Source organism: Oratosquilla oratoria, chromosome 12 (assembly GCF_046742065.1).
Source record: "Oratosquilla oratoria isolate Oo_2021 chromosome 12, ASM4674206v1, whole genome shotgun sequence".
NCBI lineage: Eukaryota > Metazoa > Arthropoda > Malacostraca > Stomatopoda > Squillidae > Oratosquilla > Oratosquilla oratoria.
The window spans coordinates 44,523,588-44,540,790 of NC_134788.1; the positions used below are offsets into that span (position 1 = coordinate 44,523,588).

Sequence of the window (17,203 nt, forward strand, 5' to 3'; positions counted from 1 at the left end):
TACAAAAATAAGCTAAGTTTATGGTGAATTTGTGATACATGATATATATACATTGTATATATATATTTGTGGTCACAGCACTCAGACTGCATATATAATTCAGAAGAACTCCGAAATTTGATCAACTCTGGGATGCGTGTCAAAAGATATAAAAACAAGGCAATATAGAATATATATATATATATATATATATATATATATATATATATATATATATATATATATATATATATATATCCACAAGTGTGGTCTATTTTCTGTACATAACAATTATGTAAATGTAAACAAGATACAAGAAATTAATTGCAGTCTATGATGTTCCATAACTTCCTTTACTCTCCAATTATTCTCTGTGTGATTGTTTTATTCTAGTGTTCCTAGGTTACTTAAAATTTGCTTATGTACCCATATTATATATAGGTACAAAGACATCTAATCTTATTGTGTGCTATTCACGTGTTGGACACATCATCGACAGCTATTTCCCTCCCCGAAGAGAGCTCAGAGCTCATATATGACCGATCTATGGGTAATGCTGTGACATTACACGCACACACACACCCAACTCCCCGCCCACAAGAGATGGAGCAACAACTCGCAGCGCAGTTATACTGAAATTATTTACAGCCCTGGGCGGGATTCGAACCCGGACCGCCGTAGTGGAAGCCTGGAACTCTAAACACTGTGTCAAGAGATGTGATTCACCATGGTCGTGGATCACGTGTTGGACTAATAATCGACATTTATTAACCTCCCGGATGAGAGCTCTGAGCTTGTATGACCGATCTGTGGGTTACTGTGTGTTATACGCACACACGAACTTGATCTCCGCTCACGAGAGTTGGAGTAACACCCCGCAGCGAAGCGATACTGAAATCATTTCAGCCCTGGGTGGGAGACGAACCCGGACAGCCGTAGTGGCAGGCAAGAACTCTAAACCACAGCGCCACGAAATGCATGTTTGGCTGTGTGTATCGTGGTTTTGTATATTTCCTGTTATTTTGTGTATGATATGCCTGGCTGGTTTTATATTTCTGAGGTTTACATCGTACTTCATGGTTCTTTCGCCTTTTTTACTTTACTTAACGAATCTGTCTCTATTCTGGTTGATATTTTTTAGTACGAGGCTATTTGACTTTCCACTGTATTCTGTTTTTATTTTTTATGTATCAGGTGGATTCCAAGGTCAAAGAACTATATGCAGTACCGTACTAAAGTCCTTGCACAATTCGTTCTGTTTTTATCTATCCTGAAAATACTAATATGCATTCAAAAACAGACACGTAAATAAGTATATAAGTATTACAATGCAATTATATAATACAAAAATGGATTGTGATAATATACAACTAGTGCGCAAATTAGATGTAATAATTAATCATTGTGCAAAGTATCATAAATTTGTTAAAATTAATTTTAATGTCACTGTCAATGACCTTAAGAGGTGACGCGGTAGATGATTTTAATCAATCGTCAGACAAAGCAGTAATCTAAGTCTAAAGCAGCTCAATAGATGGCGTTAATATGTAAACAAACATATTTCCGCTGCATTTAGAGGTGCGATGACATTCCGTGTAAGGATTGTATTATATCTTCGTTCTTGATTTAGCTACTTTTGTAGCTGGAGGAACGTAAGCATTCTAGTCACTTTAGAATTCCTCCATAGCGTATCCAGATGTAAAGCTTGAGAGAAGAGTAGAGAGCGAATGAAGTATGTAAACCAACGTTTTCATATTTACTAACATTCTCAGCTGTGAACTACTATCTTCAGGATATCTCACAGCTGACAGAGGTAAAACTATACCAGCTGGGTTGGCAAGAAGTAGTAGTTAGTTTTAACGGATGTTAAGTTATGTAGTTGGTTGAAGAGTAGTTTGAGCTGTGTGAACAGTAGTTTAAGCTGTAAGTACGTTCATTTTGTAGTCGCTTAGGATTTTAGTAACTAGTTTCATCCACCATGACTTCGGTAATTAATTCAACTTTTCTTTGTTGCTACAGGTCATTGCAATGATGAGCCAGTTTACCAAAACTAAATGAAAATAGTTATGATTTTTGTGGAGGCTCCAGTGAACAGATTAGGACTTCATAAAGGTAATTCATTGCTCAATTTTTACAGTGCATTAAGATTAGAAAATGCTTTAACTATTTCTTAGGAATATACTATAATTGTGTATGAGATTCTTATCATTTGAAGCTGTGCAGGTGTAGTTATTATCATTAAAGGTCGTGACTTCCATAGTGTTGTGGTCATGACAAAAATAACCAAAGTATATTGGAAATAGAGAACTCAAAAGGGATTAACAATAAATGGTACAAGTTAATATCAATTCGTTATGCAGTTTTATTGAGCTGTTCCGACAGCAATAAAGATGGAATTGGTTAAAAAGACTGAGAAGTGTTGTCAAACCTTACAAGAGAGGGTGGGGGGGGGCTGTCAGTACACCTGGGACCCAAGTGTCTATGAGACCTGAAAAGATTAATACGCAGCCAGGGTTTTATATGCCGAGAGCTGCTATAAGTTGTGTACTTGAATTAGCTATTTCTTCTTGTCTCGTACCCATTTTCTGGTTTTTGTGTTCATTATAGTCATCATAGGCTTCAATGTTTTAGGTTTTTACGGGATGTCATTGATGGTATAATTTCTGTAAGTCTAGATTTATGTAATGTTTTGCCAATTAATGTGGGGCCCCAAAGTGATGCTTGACGGCCCTGTCAAAGCGATAACTGTAACGTTAACCACTTCAGTACGATGACGCCTACATAGGCATCATGAGATGCGAGTGGGTACACAAGGATGCCGGCATCGGCATCTCGATTATATATATATTTTTTGTAGTTGTACCTGAGTTATCCCTAGATTCTGTGAACTGGTTTGATCATGTTTTGTGTTTATTATTATTCAGAGTAAAATAAAATGAGTAATATAGCAGTGACTATATTTTATAATGTGAGTAGTGTGATACAAATTACATATGGCAGCCGATGCTGTGCACAAGAATTTGAGTCACACTAAAGTAGTTAATGTCTTACACAGATTCACACAGATGACATTGAATACTCCACACTAACAATCCGTAGTCAACAACATATGAATACTCCACACCAGCAATCCTTAGATAACAACACAGTTCCTCTTCCCTGTGAGACACCAGATGGCCAAAACTGTTTACCCAGGAGTTGTGGGTCTCCTGCAAGAGGTGCTTGGACCAACAAATTGAAAGGGAAAGAGGTGCCCTGCTGGCTGACCATTTACAGAATCATAAAAGGCACAAGTCCTTGATAGAGAGGACTTACTAAATTGGGATAAAGGAAATACAAGGGGACATGATAAGAAACTCATAAAGGATACTTATGGAAGAGAACTGAAAAAAAAAAAACAGTTTTCCGCACAGAGTGGTGTATATATGGAACAAACTGGTTAAAACAAGAGCAAACTAGACACTGCGAGATACAAAGATGGAACACCATGAGCGCTCCCTGTCCCATAAGATCCAACTAGGTAAATACATCTGCACAAAAAAGCCTAGCAATAGACAGTCAAAGGATAATTGACACTTCATACAAATGGGGTTAATAAAAATGTATTTAACCTCTTCACTCCGGGGCACATTGCACATCTGGCAGCATTAGCTGCCCGACGTGCGATGTTTCATCATAATAATCGCATTATAAAAAATAAAGTCAGTGCTCCAGTGCTCAATCGTTCGTTCTCTTTCGCCCGTGAATTTTGATAACCATAGAAAATATGATGAAGCCAGTTTAGAGAGAATGGAGGTTACATAGGTACGACTACAATAAATATAATCAAGATGCCGACGTTGGCATCATCGCATACCCACTTGCTCCTCATGCCACCTACGTAGGCGTCACCGTATGGAAGTGGTTAACCTATTTGTTGTAGGAGTTTTAGAGAGCAAAAGATAGCCTATTAGCATCTAGAATATTGGGATACATCTCACCTGGTGCAGAGGGGGTGAATGTTTAGAAGGAATAGTATATATGAAACTGATGGCATAGTTAACAGTGATAGATGTTGGTACACTTGATAGATTATGAAGTTGAACTGCTGAGAATGGCATAGGGTTCTTATGGAAAAAAGATAGATCTGTTATCATATATTTCTTGTTCAGCAATACTTGACCTGTTCAGTTTCAGATTACATTGATCAATGTTACATTTTTGTCTGCATGTATATGTCTTCATAGAATTTAGAGGACTTTGAAGTGACTAAGAGATTATGCCCCTTGTTTGTTTGCCAGTAAAGGAAAAAAGAATAAATGTACTCAGAATCAGCCCCTCTCAATTCATTTCACCCCATCCCAATATGAGGGGAAAGGGAATTTTGGTATATGTATGTCTCTTGCCCACTGCCATGGGTTAGAAACAATGCAGCAAGACACAGTACATCCACATTAAGGCTGCTTTTCTAAATTGGTTGTACACCCCTTAAGGCTGTGTCAAAATGTTATTCACACAATCACTCCCTACCCTTCATCCACAAAGAGCTAAAATGAGAGGTAAATGAAGCTGTGGAGGAGAGTGGAGTGGGTACGTGGCTACCTCCCTTATAAGGGGGAAAAAAGCTCTTGGTACATAGATAAATAGATGTATGTATTAGAATAGAAAAAAAAACAAGTATCAGCAAATGTACTGTGTACCATTCACAAATGCACCATTTTATGCTGGCCGCTGTCCGGCTACCTAATCATATCCTATGACAACTGTTTGATAGTGAATGGGCCATGTTCTATATTGATGAACCATGTCTGTCCTACATGGGGCTGTCGGTGAGATAGCCCCATAGTAATACAACATACAATAATCTACAGTTGAAATACACACAGCACACACATGCATGTGTCTGTACACACACACACACATATATATACAGACGCTCCTGTACTTACGTTCATTCGTTTTACGTTTTTTCGATTTTGCGTTTGAACTGACTGTAAAAAAAAAAATTTGAGTGAATTTTTAGTTTAGCGCGCTCTCCATAGTTCAAACAATACTTACGCATGATGATGGCACAAACGACAGACTGAACGTGCCTTGCCTCCTCCTCCCCCTCCTTCTCCTCCACCATCTCAATTTATGTTGCTTGAATTTAATTTATTTGAAATTAATGTTATTATTTTACAATGTTATGTTTATAATTAATGATTTAGGGGTGTTTTATAAGATACAGTAATAGAATTTATGGATGTATAGTACAGTAACAACTTACGTTCATTTTCACGTTACGTTTGGCCGTTCGGAACCTAACTAAAACGTAAGTTGAGGAGCGTCTGTATATATATATATATATATATATATATATATATATATATATATATTATATATATATATATATATATATATATAATATGGAAATTGGTATGTTATAACATGTATATAAAAGCTCACTATAAACCCACTAATTTTTTTCTCCGATAGTGGGTTTATAGTGAATATTTATATATATATATATATGACGAAAGTAGGAGTAGGAAACACAGGAGTCTTAATCCGAGTTTATTCCTGACTAGTTTCGCAGATGTGCTTTTTCAAAGGAATGGTGAACAAATGAGCTGTGGGCATTTATACGTTAGGGAGACCTCACTATCTTTCCATGTTGTTGGTGACATATGGCTACCACTGAGAAATGTAATAAATTCATTTGTTGTATAAGAATGAATATAGAAATAGTATAAAGAGAACAGAGTATGGAGAAGGTAATGATAAAGAGAGAATAAGATAAGAGAATGGATTAGGTGTCAGCAGATTTTGGAAGATAGCTTAACCTACATACAGACAGGCTGACAAAGACTGCCATTGACTGAGGGGTGATGCATGGACTTGTTACTTAGGATAACCAATGCATGTTGTGTTTATGTGTCATAGAAATAAACTGGAGTGCAAATGAATAAGCAAACTTTGTTGTAATACAAGTGAAAGAACAGTTTTTTTTATTAAGAGAGAAATAGAGAGGTTATTAATAAAAAAAATTGTCTCGACAGTAAAAGAACATCTTCATAACGTGAAACGAAGCAAGTTGCAGCATCGAGCTCTGGAAACATAGTTGTGGACCTACGAGGCACGTCACTTGTCCCAGGAGAATAAGATCAGGTAAGAACATCCTGGAGGAGCCAAGATAAGAGGGAGGGATGGGGGTGGAATGTGTGGGAGTGGTTTTTATGACTTTGTTTTTTGGCTACCTTCCTTGTAAGGGTGGGAAAAGACTTTGGTATATGTATGTAAGGGTTAAACGTTTGAAATTCTATTACAGATGGTCCTCGTTACATGGTACATATGCATTCCTGAAAACCCCACAAATTGAAATTACCGTATACCGAACCCATTATAACATGTAATAATATGATATGGCTGACTCACCTCCTTGCTCTTTCCTCTTCAAAACATGAGTGTATACCATATCTGTGAATTTTTCTTACCGTAGATAGAATCGAGGGTAGTAATTACTAAATACCATAAATGTGAATTTACTGGATAAAGAATTACCATATAAGGAGGACTCACTGTATTTCTTCTTCAGGGGTGGGGAATACGTGTGGAGCTGACATCAGGAGGTGCCGAGTTTTGACCTAGGCTATCGCCCTTGCCCATTGAGGGACCAGAAGTCGCAAGTCACTTGTAGATGTTGTCATTAAATGTACATCTGTTCCATCTATCGATATACCAAGGGCTTCTTTTCTGCTCCCATGCACCACCCTTGTTTTCCTCACTCTTGTGTTTCCATTGCGCAAATCCCAATGAGACCCATCTGTCACCTAACATCCTTTAAGTCTTCAGTCATGTTTATGCAATTAAACCACCATTTGTTATTATTTGTCTGTTTGTTTATTATCATGTGCTTGATTATCATTTAATATTATTTATCTGTATTATTATTTACTATTTACCTGTTTATTATTTAATTTTACCTATTAATTTCCTTTATTATTTACATTATTGTAATTTTGATTTATTTATCATTACTATAATTTTTAGGTGCCAAGATAAGAGAGAGGAAAGAAGGTGGAGGAGAGTGGAGTATGATAGAGATGGAATGGGTGTGAGTAGTTTTTGTGCTTTTGTTTTTTGGCTACCTCCCTTATAAGAGGCAAAAAGCTTTTGGTATATGTATGTATTATTATTTATATTATTATAATTTTTATTTATTTATCTATCAGTATTATAATTTTTTTGCATTCGACCTAGTTGTGGACCAAAAGGTCTCCTGTCAGCATGCTCCTCCTTTGTAATCCTTTGATATTGATGAGACTGTAGTGCAGAGGTTGGGTGATGTTTCGAGCTAACTCCTTGATTGTATGCCCCAGTGATTCAATTACCAGGCCTAGTACGTAGAGATATTATGAGAAAGGAAGGTATTTTGAATATGTAAACACAGGTGAAACATAAAATAAAGATTTTATTAAATTTAAATTTCAAAGGATTACAAAGGTGGAGCATGCTGACAGGAGACCTTTTGGTCCATCACTGGGTCAGATGCAAAAGAAAATTATGATGATGATAAATAGATAGATAAAATTATAGTAATATAAATAATAAAAGATAAATAAATAGGTAAAGTTAAATTATAAACAAACAGGTAAATAGTAAATGATAAATTGACAGATAGATAACAATGAATGATAAGCAAATAACAGACAAATTTATTAAATTCTTATCCCCAAATGATACTTCCTTCATGGATGCCTCCCCCCCAGCCGAGGACCCCTAACCAAACAAAAGTTATCAATACCATACCAGGATACCGCGCTGAATGGCCTACCGGCTCCGGCGCTTGGCCTTCGAGCCAAAAATTCCATAAATCATACCAGTATTACCCATTATAACATAGTACATACATACATATACCAAGGCTTTTTCCCCCTTACAAGGGAGGTAGCCAAAAAGGAAAAGGCTTAAAATCATTCCCACCCATTCCATCCCTGAATACACTCCACACCCCTCCACCCTCCCTCTTATCTTAGCACCTCGTGGATGACAAGTCATCCCTGCACCTTGTCCACTGCCCTGGGTCAGAAGCAGTGTTGCAAGACACAGCACATCCACAGCAAGGCCGCTTCATTAAATGGGCAACCCCCCTCTCCTTCCCCCCATGAATAAGAAAATATGATGATAGAGAAGCAGTGATATATCTTTTTATTGTAGGCTACATATATTTTTTCATCAGTTAAAAAAAAAAAGAATTACTTTCCTTCATTGTGTTGTGGACCCCTTCAGGCTACTTTCTCCCATCAGAAGCCTGTTTTTGAGTGGCAATTGAGGATTAGAATAATGTGTCAAGTTCTATTAAGTACCTTGTCTGGGGGTGTTGGATGCATGTTATTGTGAGGTAAAAATCTGCTCAGTAGTATGCAACTGATACTTTAGGGTCTATATAGGGTGCCCCTATGGACCAGAGCCACATATTGTTTTGTCTGTGTTAGAGGAAATGTGTACTCATAGAAAAATGATGCAAACTTTGTAGTACTGCAACTGTCCTTCTGTTATGCTGCCCGCTCCTGACTCATAATACTGTCCTGTATCAATTCTCTGAATATGTATATTTCCATTTTTGCCGAACCTTGTGGTAGGTAGAGGAGAAAGAATACTGCCACTGAGTGTTCCCTCCCGCTTGGGTCGGTCGTAAAAGGTGACAACTAAAATGGGAGAGAGGATAGGACTAGTAAAAAAAAAGGTCTGGAAGGAGTTATCCAACCAAAACCCTAAGGAGGATTGGGTTAAGTTTAAGGTGATGATGATGATATGGTTTAACGTCACAAACTCCCCCCTATCGGAAGGCTAGGACGGTGCCCCTCACAGAGGGCTTTGTAGCGTGGAATTTAATGAACCATGCCCTTGGTTCACCTTCGCCGGTGGCAGGGTTCGAACCGCCATCCCCTCGACCTTCGCCGCAAGTAACGACGCCCTAACTCGCTCAGCCAGAAAAAAAAAAGTAGATCATGTTTGGGCACAGTTCTGACCTAATAGAAATGTTTCTTTCGCAAGCTGGTAGAACAAATACAAGAAATCCAGTTGCCAGTTTTCAGGTCTTCTACCTATTTATATGCCAAGGGCTTTTTTTCCCCCATTTGCGGCCTTGCTGTGGATGTGCTGTGTCTTGTGACACTGTTTCTGACCCAGGGCAGTGGACAAGATGCACAGATGACCCGTCATCCAGGAGGTGCCAAGATAAGAGGAAGGGAAGAGGGTGGAGGGGACTGATAGGGTTAAGAACATAAGAATGAAGGAGACTGCAAGAGACCATAAGGCCTGCACTAGGCAGACAGCTCTGTGGAAAGGGTGGGAGTGGTTTTTATCTCCTTGTTTTTTGGCTACCTCCCTTATAAGGGGGAAAAAGCCTTGTACAGTATGTATGTACAGTGAGTCCTCGTTATACGGTACATATGCATTCCTGAAAACCTTACTGCAAATTGAAATGACCGTATACCGAACCCAAGTTTCAACTAATGGCAGATGTACTACCTTCTCCCTGCTCTTTCCTCTTCAAAATATCTAATTTTACCTCCAAAACACGAGCGGATATCGTATCTGTGAATTTTTCTCACCGTAAATAGAATCGAGGGTAGTAATTACCAAATACCGTAACTGTGAATTTACCGGATAAAGAATTACTGTATAAGGAGGACTCACTGTATATGTATATATGTATGTATGTAAGGAAGGTAGTCAAGTCAAAAGTCATGTACCCACTCCATTCCCATTTACCACCATTTCCTCCCTCCCTCACATCATAGTGAAGGTGTCATCCCTGTCTCCTGCCCACCCACTGCCTTGGGTCAGATACAATGCACCAAGACACAGCAAGCACATCCACGGCAAGGCTGATTCGTTTAATCTGAAGATGGGGAGGGAGAAATATCTTTGGGCTGCATCAAAATATCATCCACACACAGAAGAAATACAAGGGGACACAAGAAGAAACTTAAGAAGGACAGTTACAGAAGAGATCTGAAAAAGAATAGCATTCCACTCAGAGTGATAGATAGATACATGGAATAAATTGGAAAAGGAAACGGTGAGTGCTAAAAATATACATGACTTTAAGAAAGAACTGGATGCGGAAAGATACAACTGCGGGTCTCTACGAGCATAGCTCTTCTCCCGCAAAATACAACTAGGTAAAACCACTCCCTAACCCTGCCTATCTTCCACTGACTCCCTTCCATGCATCACAGCATCATCCATACACAACTGCACAGTATAAACAACATTAAGAAATCTTCTATGTATTATGGATCAGTTGTTGCTGGATACTTACGTGTCTCCTGTCTTGCTTAGTACATACATACATATACCAAGGCTCTTTTCCCCCTTACCAGGGGGGTAGCCAAAAAGGACAAGGCACAAAAACATTCCCACCCATTTCATTCCTGAAAACACTCCACACCCCTCCACCCTCCCTCCCATCTTAGCACCTCCTAGATGACGGGTCATCCCTGCACCCTGTCCACTGCCCTGGGTCAGAAGCAGTGCTTAGTGACATTGCTTAAACTTAGGATAACGAACTTAATCTGTTCTGTGACTTCATTTTTAAATGGAAACATTTGTTAAGTGAAATGATTATGGCAAATGTGCCAAAGCACCTCTGAGCTGGCGGGCTAATGTGCACAGACATGCGCATACTTTCGCACCCCGAAGTGTCGTTAAAATTGGAGAACAAAATTTTTTCACAAAATTTATTTATGAACTGATTTGTTCATTAAATGGGGCATTTGTTATCCAAGGTTAAACTGTATATTATTGTTAACATGAATGATTGTTGCCTTAAGCTTCTAGCAGCAGTTGGGCTCTCCCACAGCTCTTTCTGAGAAGAAGCTTTGAACTCTTTGTATATCATAGTAGTGTAGGGCATTCTCTGCTACCTGCCAACAGAGTAGGAGAAATGGAAATTTGTGAAACGGTCAAGGAAATACACTTGAACTTGATAGAGAATTATCGTGGGGCCTAGTCCTAAGGCAAGGTGTCGGCTCATTAGGTTGCAACTGCATATGGAGGTAAGGGGACTGACATGTTTTGAAAATGGGCAGTAAGTAAGGAAATTTCGTTGCAATCCATCTTGCAGGACTATGTTAAGCAAGGACTTGTCATTGATCCTCATTAGTTGTCTACATACTAGTTGGGTTATGTTATTCCCCTACATAAGAACATAAGAATGAAAGAGACTGCAAGAGACCATAAGGCCTACACAAGGCAGCTCCATATCCATCACTACCTGTCATCCCCATCCATAATGTTGCCTAACCATTTCTTAAAACAATCATTAGTTTCAGCGCTCACTACATGGTTACTAAGTCTATTCCATTTGTCGACCACCCTATTAGTAAACCAAATCTTGCCTATTTCCTTCTTAAATCTAAATTTGTCCAGTTTAAATCCATTACTGCGAGTCCTGCTCTGTTGTTTTAATATGATGACCTTGTTTGCATCACCCTTGTTAAAGCCTTTGATCTACTCGAACAAATCTATTAGATCACCCTGCACTCTGCGTCATTCCATAGAGTGTAAGTTAACCACTTCAATACGGGACTTAAATCTCGCGGGCAGCAGCCAATGCCAGCCGTACGACGTAACGAAATAATATTCGCATCATAAAATATAGTCGCCGCTTATATCGATCGTTCTCTCTTTCACCCGCGAATTTTGAAAACCACAGAGAATGGGATTAAGGGCGCATTTGGGAGAATGTAAAAACACAGGGGCGACTACAATAAATATAATCAAGACGCCGATATGGCAGCGTCGCGAATCCACTTGCTCCTCATGACGCCTACGTGTGCGGCACCGTATGGAAGGGGTTAAAGTGCCTAAGCCTCTCTTTGTAAGTCAAATTTCTGAGTCCATGTATCATTTTGGTCATTCTTCTCTGTACTGATTACAGTGAATTTATGTCCATTCTATAGGATGGAGACCATAACTGTACCGCATAGTCAAGTGAAGTGGTTATAAGTGTAGTTACTGCATGAGGGGACGGAGGCAGTCTTGCTGCATTGTGTCTGACCCAGGACAATCGGCGAGATGACGGGATGACCCATCACCCAGGAGGAACCAAAAAGAAAGGGAGGGAAGGGTGGTGAATGGGGGTGGAATGGGTGGATGAGTGGAATTATGCATTTTGACTTTGGCTACCTCCCTGGGGAGAAAATCCTTTGTTATATGTATGTATAAGTGAAGAGGCCTTGTGGATGTGCTGTGCCTTGCTGCATTGCTTCTGATCCAGGGATGTCCCTTCATCCAGGAGGAGCTAAGATGAGAGGGAAGAAAGGGTGGTGGATGGGAGAAAAATGGGTGCATCCCTTTTGACTTGGCTTCCTCCCTGGTAAGGGAGAATTTAAGGCCCATGTTACAGTACTACCTCTCATTAACGGACTAAAAGGGGGGTAACGGTGTCTGTTGATGTGAATAATCTGTTGATTTGGAATGGTTTTTGGGTGGCATAGTGATTGCACGCACTAAACAACAGCACCGAAAACACCGCAAATACAGCTAATTAACATCCGTTAATGAGAGGTGGTCTCACTGTATATAGATATGTAGATAAGGGATGTAGCCAGTCTACTTTTACACCCTTCCCTCTCCCATCCATCACCCATTCCCCTGTTGTCTACATACATACATATACCAAAGGCTTTTTCCCCCTTATAAGGGAGGTAACAAAAAAACAAAGACATAGAAACCACTCCCACCCATTCCATCCCCAACATACTCCACTCCCCTCTACCCTCTTCCCTCCCTTTTATATCTTGACCCCCTTCTGGATGACGGATCATCCTTGCATTTCGTCCACTGCCCTGGGTCAGAAGCAGTGCCGCAAGACACGGCGCATCCACAGCAAGGCCGCTTCATTAAATCAGCAACCCCCCTCTCCGTCCCCTCATGCAGAAAAGGAGAAGACGGGGAGAAATCCCTTCGGGCTGCATCAAATTATTTCTCACACATACTTCCTCACCCTCCATCCCCTACCCATTCCACCTCATGCATCACAGCATCATCCATATACAGCCATTCTCTGTATACACATTGAAGTACACTTTTTTGAATGTGTGATTTGACAAGACATTTCCATTTCCTTTTATAAATTGTGGCTATCTACCTTATGAGGGAAGAAGCCTTTGGTATATAGATTTATAAATTGTAAATTATGACATGTTACTTGTCTAGTGGTAGATATATACATATATATACAGGGATTTCTTGATTTATGTGTGTTTAGAAGATACATTTTGGAATAACACTAGGTAAAAAGCCTAGTAATTTTTTCATATGACATGGATTATTTAGAATAACACAAGGTAAAAAATGAAGTAATAGTAAAACTTGACTGTTTGCTTTATGCAATTTTTACATTACACGATCCCTTCAGGAACACATCCCTCACATAAATTGAGAAATCCCTGTATTTGAAAAAAATAAAATTACTGTCATGCTCTTTTTACAATAATAACAAGTGCTTTATTGTTCGTTTCAGAAAGAGGAGTTACATCAATAATACAGACACCATCTGATAAGGAATACAGACGAAGGTGAGGTCAGAGAATGCAGTACATGTAAGAGATTAGTTTTCATTCACAAGTGCATTTATGAAAGAGTGACTCCACAAATCCCATGATGGAGAGCCTAGGTGCTCAAAACCTCATGCAGAACCCCATGACAGATACGGGAGGAGTTAATCTAATACAGAACCCCATGGCAGATTCGGGGACTGAAAATCTAATGAATCCCGCCATGAGAGAGACAGTTGCTGAGAACCTAATGAATTCTACCATAAGAGAAGCAGGAGCAGAAAACCTAATGAATCCCACTGTGAGAGAGACGGATGAGGACCTAATGAGTTCTACTGTAAGAGAGACAGGATCAGAAACCCTAATGAATCCCGCTGTAAGAGGAACAGATGAAGACCTAATGAATGCTACCATGAGTGACACTGGAGCTGAGCACCTAATGGGTCCTACCATGTCAGATACCAGAACTGAAATCCCAGCAGATCTTATGACAAGCCAAGATGCTGAAGACTTGACAAATGACACCATGAAAACCACAGAAGCTGAAGACCCAGTTGATCCTCCCCCAGTAGAGCCAGTTAAAGCTGCTCCAAAGAGAGGCAGGAGAAGAAAGAAAAGGAAGACGAAATCTGATAAAACGACAAACTCCTCGGAAAAGAAGACGACAAAGGGTGGTAGGAAGGCCAAGGTTGCTTTGCCCGAAAAGCCCCAGAAATGCATCATTTGTAATTCTGTTTTTTCAAACACAAAATCTCTTAAAAAGCACCTCAAGATACACACGACTGAAAAGGCACACAAATGCTCTTTTTGCGATTCTGCTTTTCGGCGTCCGGCTCATCTGAAACTCCACCTCCTGACCCACACGGGCGAGAAACCTCACAAATGTTACGTGTGCGATTCTTCCTTTGCTCGGAAAGGAACTCTCAAGGATCACCTCTTGACACACACGGGAGAAACGCCTCATAAATGTACGTTATGCAACTCCTCCTTTGCATACGCAGGGGCCCTCAAGATGCACATGCGGTCACACACGGGAGAGAAACCTCACAAATGCTCGTTTTGTGGTTCGGCATTTTCTCAAGCAGCTAATTTGAAAGTACACCTTCGAAGACATACGGGAGAAAAACCGTATAAATGTACAATCTGTGGTGCAGCTTTTACGTATTCGGGAACCCTAAAAGCGCATCTCCGGGATCACACGGGGGCCAAACCTTTCAAATGCTCAATTTGCGAAGCTGCATTTGATGCAGCAGATAATCTTAAACTTCACCTTAAAACACACACAAACGTGTTCAAATGCCCACTCTGCGATTCTGCTTTCTTGCGTGCAAATCACCTGAAGAGCCATCTCAGAACGCACTCGAGTAAGAAACCTCACAAATGTTCAATTTGTAATGCGGGTTTCGCCACTGAGGAGACGCTGAAATGGCATCTTGACAATCACACGGCACAAAACCCTTTTAAATGCTCCGTTTGTAATATCGCGTTCGATCTGGCAGCTAATCTCAAGAGTCACCTTCAGACACACATTTCTGAAAAGAGTGAAAAGCCTCACAAATGTTCGCTGTGCGATGCTGCCTTCTTACGAGAAAATCACCTCAAAAATCATCTTCGGACACACACGGGTGGGAAATCTCTCAAATGTCCCGTTTGTTTTGCTGCTTTCCCCTCTGCCGACAGTCTCAAAACACACGTCCAGAACCATACGGGAGAGAAACCCTACAAGTGTTCGACGTGCGATTCTGGTTTCGACTTGGCCGTGGATCTCAAAAGTCACATGAAAACGCACGTCGTTGAAAAGCCTCACAAATGTTCGTTTTGCGATTCTTCCTTCATGCGTGCGAGTCAGCTAGAAATCCACCTTAGGACACACACGGGCGAGAAACCTCACAAATGTACGTACTGCAACGCTGCATTTGCTCGCAAGGGGACTCTGAAAGACCACCTCATGACACACACGGGCAAGAAACCTCACAAGTGTTTAGTTTGTAGTTCCAGTTTTGCGTACGCCGGGGCTCTCAAGTTGCACATGCGCATGCACACGGGGGAAAAGCCTTATAAGTGTTCGTTTTGCGATTCGGCTTTCGCTCAGGCAGCCAATCTGAACGTGCACATTCGGACACATACCGGTGAAAAGCCGTACAAATGTTCGATTTGTAATGCCACCTTCACTTATGCAGGAACGTTGAAAACGCATCTTCGCAACCATACGGGCGAAAAACCTTTCAAGTGCTTGATCTGTAATTTAGCATTTTCTCAGGCAGTCAACCTGAAATCGCACATTCGCTCTCATACCGGCGAGAAGCCCTACAAGTGCAATATTTGCAATGCTGCGTACACCCAGAGAGGAGGTCTGAAGTATCATCTTCGGACACACACGGGGGAAAAGGCTCTCAAATGCAGACTTTGCATTGCTTCCTTTACACAACAGGACGAGCTGAAAAGGCACATGAAAACACACACTGAAGACAAATCTCGCGAATACACTCCTAACAATGAAAGTTTCTCAAATGTAGACAATTTTGAAACACCGTCACCTGAAAGGGCAGTTGGACATGCAGATTCTAATTCTAGCTCACAACCAGGCTCTTCAAACAATGCTATGGGACAGAACGAGCCCGCAGGTCCCAGTACCTGGCCTTACAGCCAAAATCCGTCAGTCCATTACAGCCATAACTTCCCATTCCACTATGGTCAGAATTCCACATACCATTACGGCCAGAATTCCACGTACCAGTACGGCCAGAATTCTGCATTCCCTTGCTTTCCTTTTAGTACTTTTACCTAAGGGCTCAAGAAGTTCTCTTCAAGAACTTAAAACCCATTAACCCATTCAACTCCGATGACAAGATGTCTTGTCATTTGGTCAAATAAAACAAAAAATCATAAAACACCAAAATGTTTGATCAAACACCAAAAAAATATGACGTCAGTCCTCGCTTCGCTCGCAGCGAAGCGAGGACTGGCGTCATATTTTTCTGGTGTTTGATCAAACATTTTGGTGTTTTATGATTTTTTGTTTTATTTGACCAAATGACAAGACATCTTGTCATCGGAGTTGAATGGGTTAGTTTGGATAATGACATGTCATTAAGCAAAGGCTTGTAGGCATAACTTGACAGTGAATGAATATTACAAAATAGCTTTGTGAATATGTTGAAGAATTATATTTAAGATAGTTGGGACAGTGGATGGCTTTGTCACGTGTATGTTGTTGAACTTGTGTTTGTTAAAACAACTAAACTGCTTCGTTATGTAGGGCTATTGACAAAAGCTTGTGCATTATTATTATTTTTTTAGAATCTTGTTTTAAGGAATTTAAATATATTCATAAGATTCATCATTCATGTAAAAGTTAGACACTAATAACTTCAGTTCTTGTTCTTGTTGTAAGGGGAGACTAATATGCGGAAGTACGGTTTCTGTACTAACGCCCCAGTTTTGCAATCATGTTACTTTTTCATTGAGAACATTCACCAATAGAATCAGTCCTTAAGAGTAGATGAATGAATAGAACTACAGCGTCACTGTGAAAGGAAAGTCAAGTTTGGAAAATATTGAAGAGGGAAGAGCAAAAATATTTGGTCTAAATAGTCCTGGGAATATGTTACTTTTACATTGAGAACATTCACCAATAGAATCAGTCCTTAAGAGTAGACAAACTACAGTCCTTAAGAGTAGATGAACTACAG

At 40.0% G+C, this 17,203-nt stretch overlaps 1 protein-coding gene across 13 annotated transcripts; it reads left to right on the top strand.

Annotated features, from left to right (window-relative positions):
• Positions 1-1,478: 1,478 nt before the first annotated feature.
• LOC143031590 (uncharacterized) lies at positions 1,479-16,390 on the top strand. 13 transcript variants are annotated; one of them, XM_076195643.1, is made up of 5 exons: positions 1,479-1,574; positions 1,999-2,091; positions 6,006-6,108; positions 6,536-6,652; positions 13,478-16,390. In XM_076195643.1, exon 5 carries the CDS (start codon positions 13,615-13,617, stop codon positions 16,297-16,299), a length of 2,685 nt encoding a protein of 894 aa, XP_076051758.1. In that variant the 5' UTR covers positions 1,479-1,574; positions 1,999-2,091; positions 6,006-6,108; positions 6,536-6,652; positions 13,478-13,614; the 3' UTR covers positions 16,300-16,390. The 13 variants fall into 13 exon arrangements, with proteins under 13 accessions (XP_076051758.1, XP_076051762.1, XP_076051754.1 ...); XM_076195640.1 differs by lacking the exon at positions 1,479-1,574 and adding an exon at positions 1,581-1,792; XM_076195647.1 differs by lacking the exon at positions 6,536-6,652 and having other exon boundaries at positions 6,000-6,108.
• The last annotated feature ends 813 nt before the right edge of the window (positions 16,391-17,203 follow it).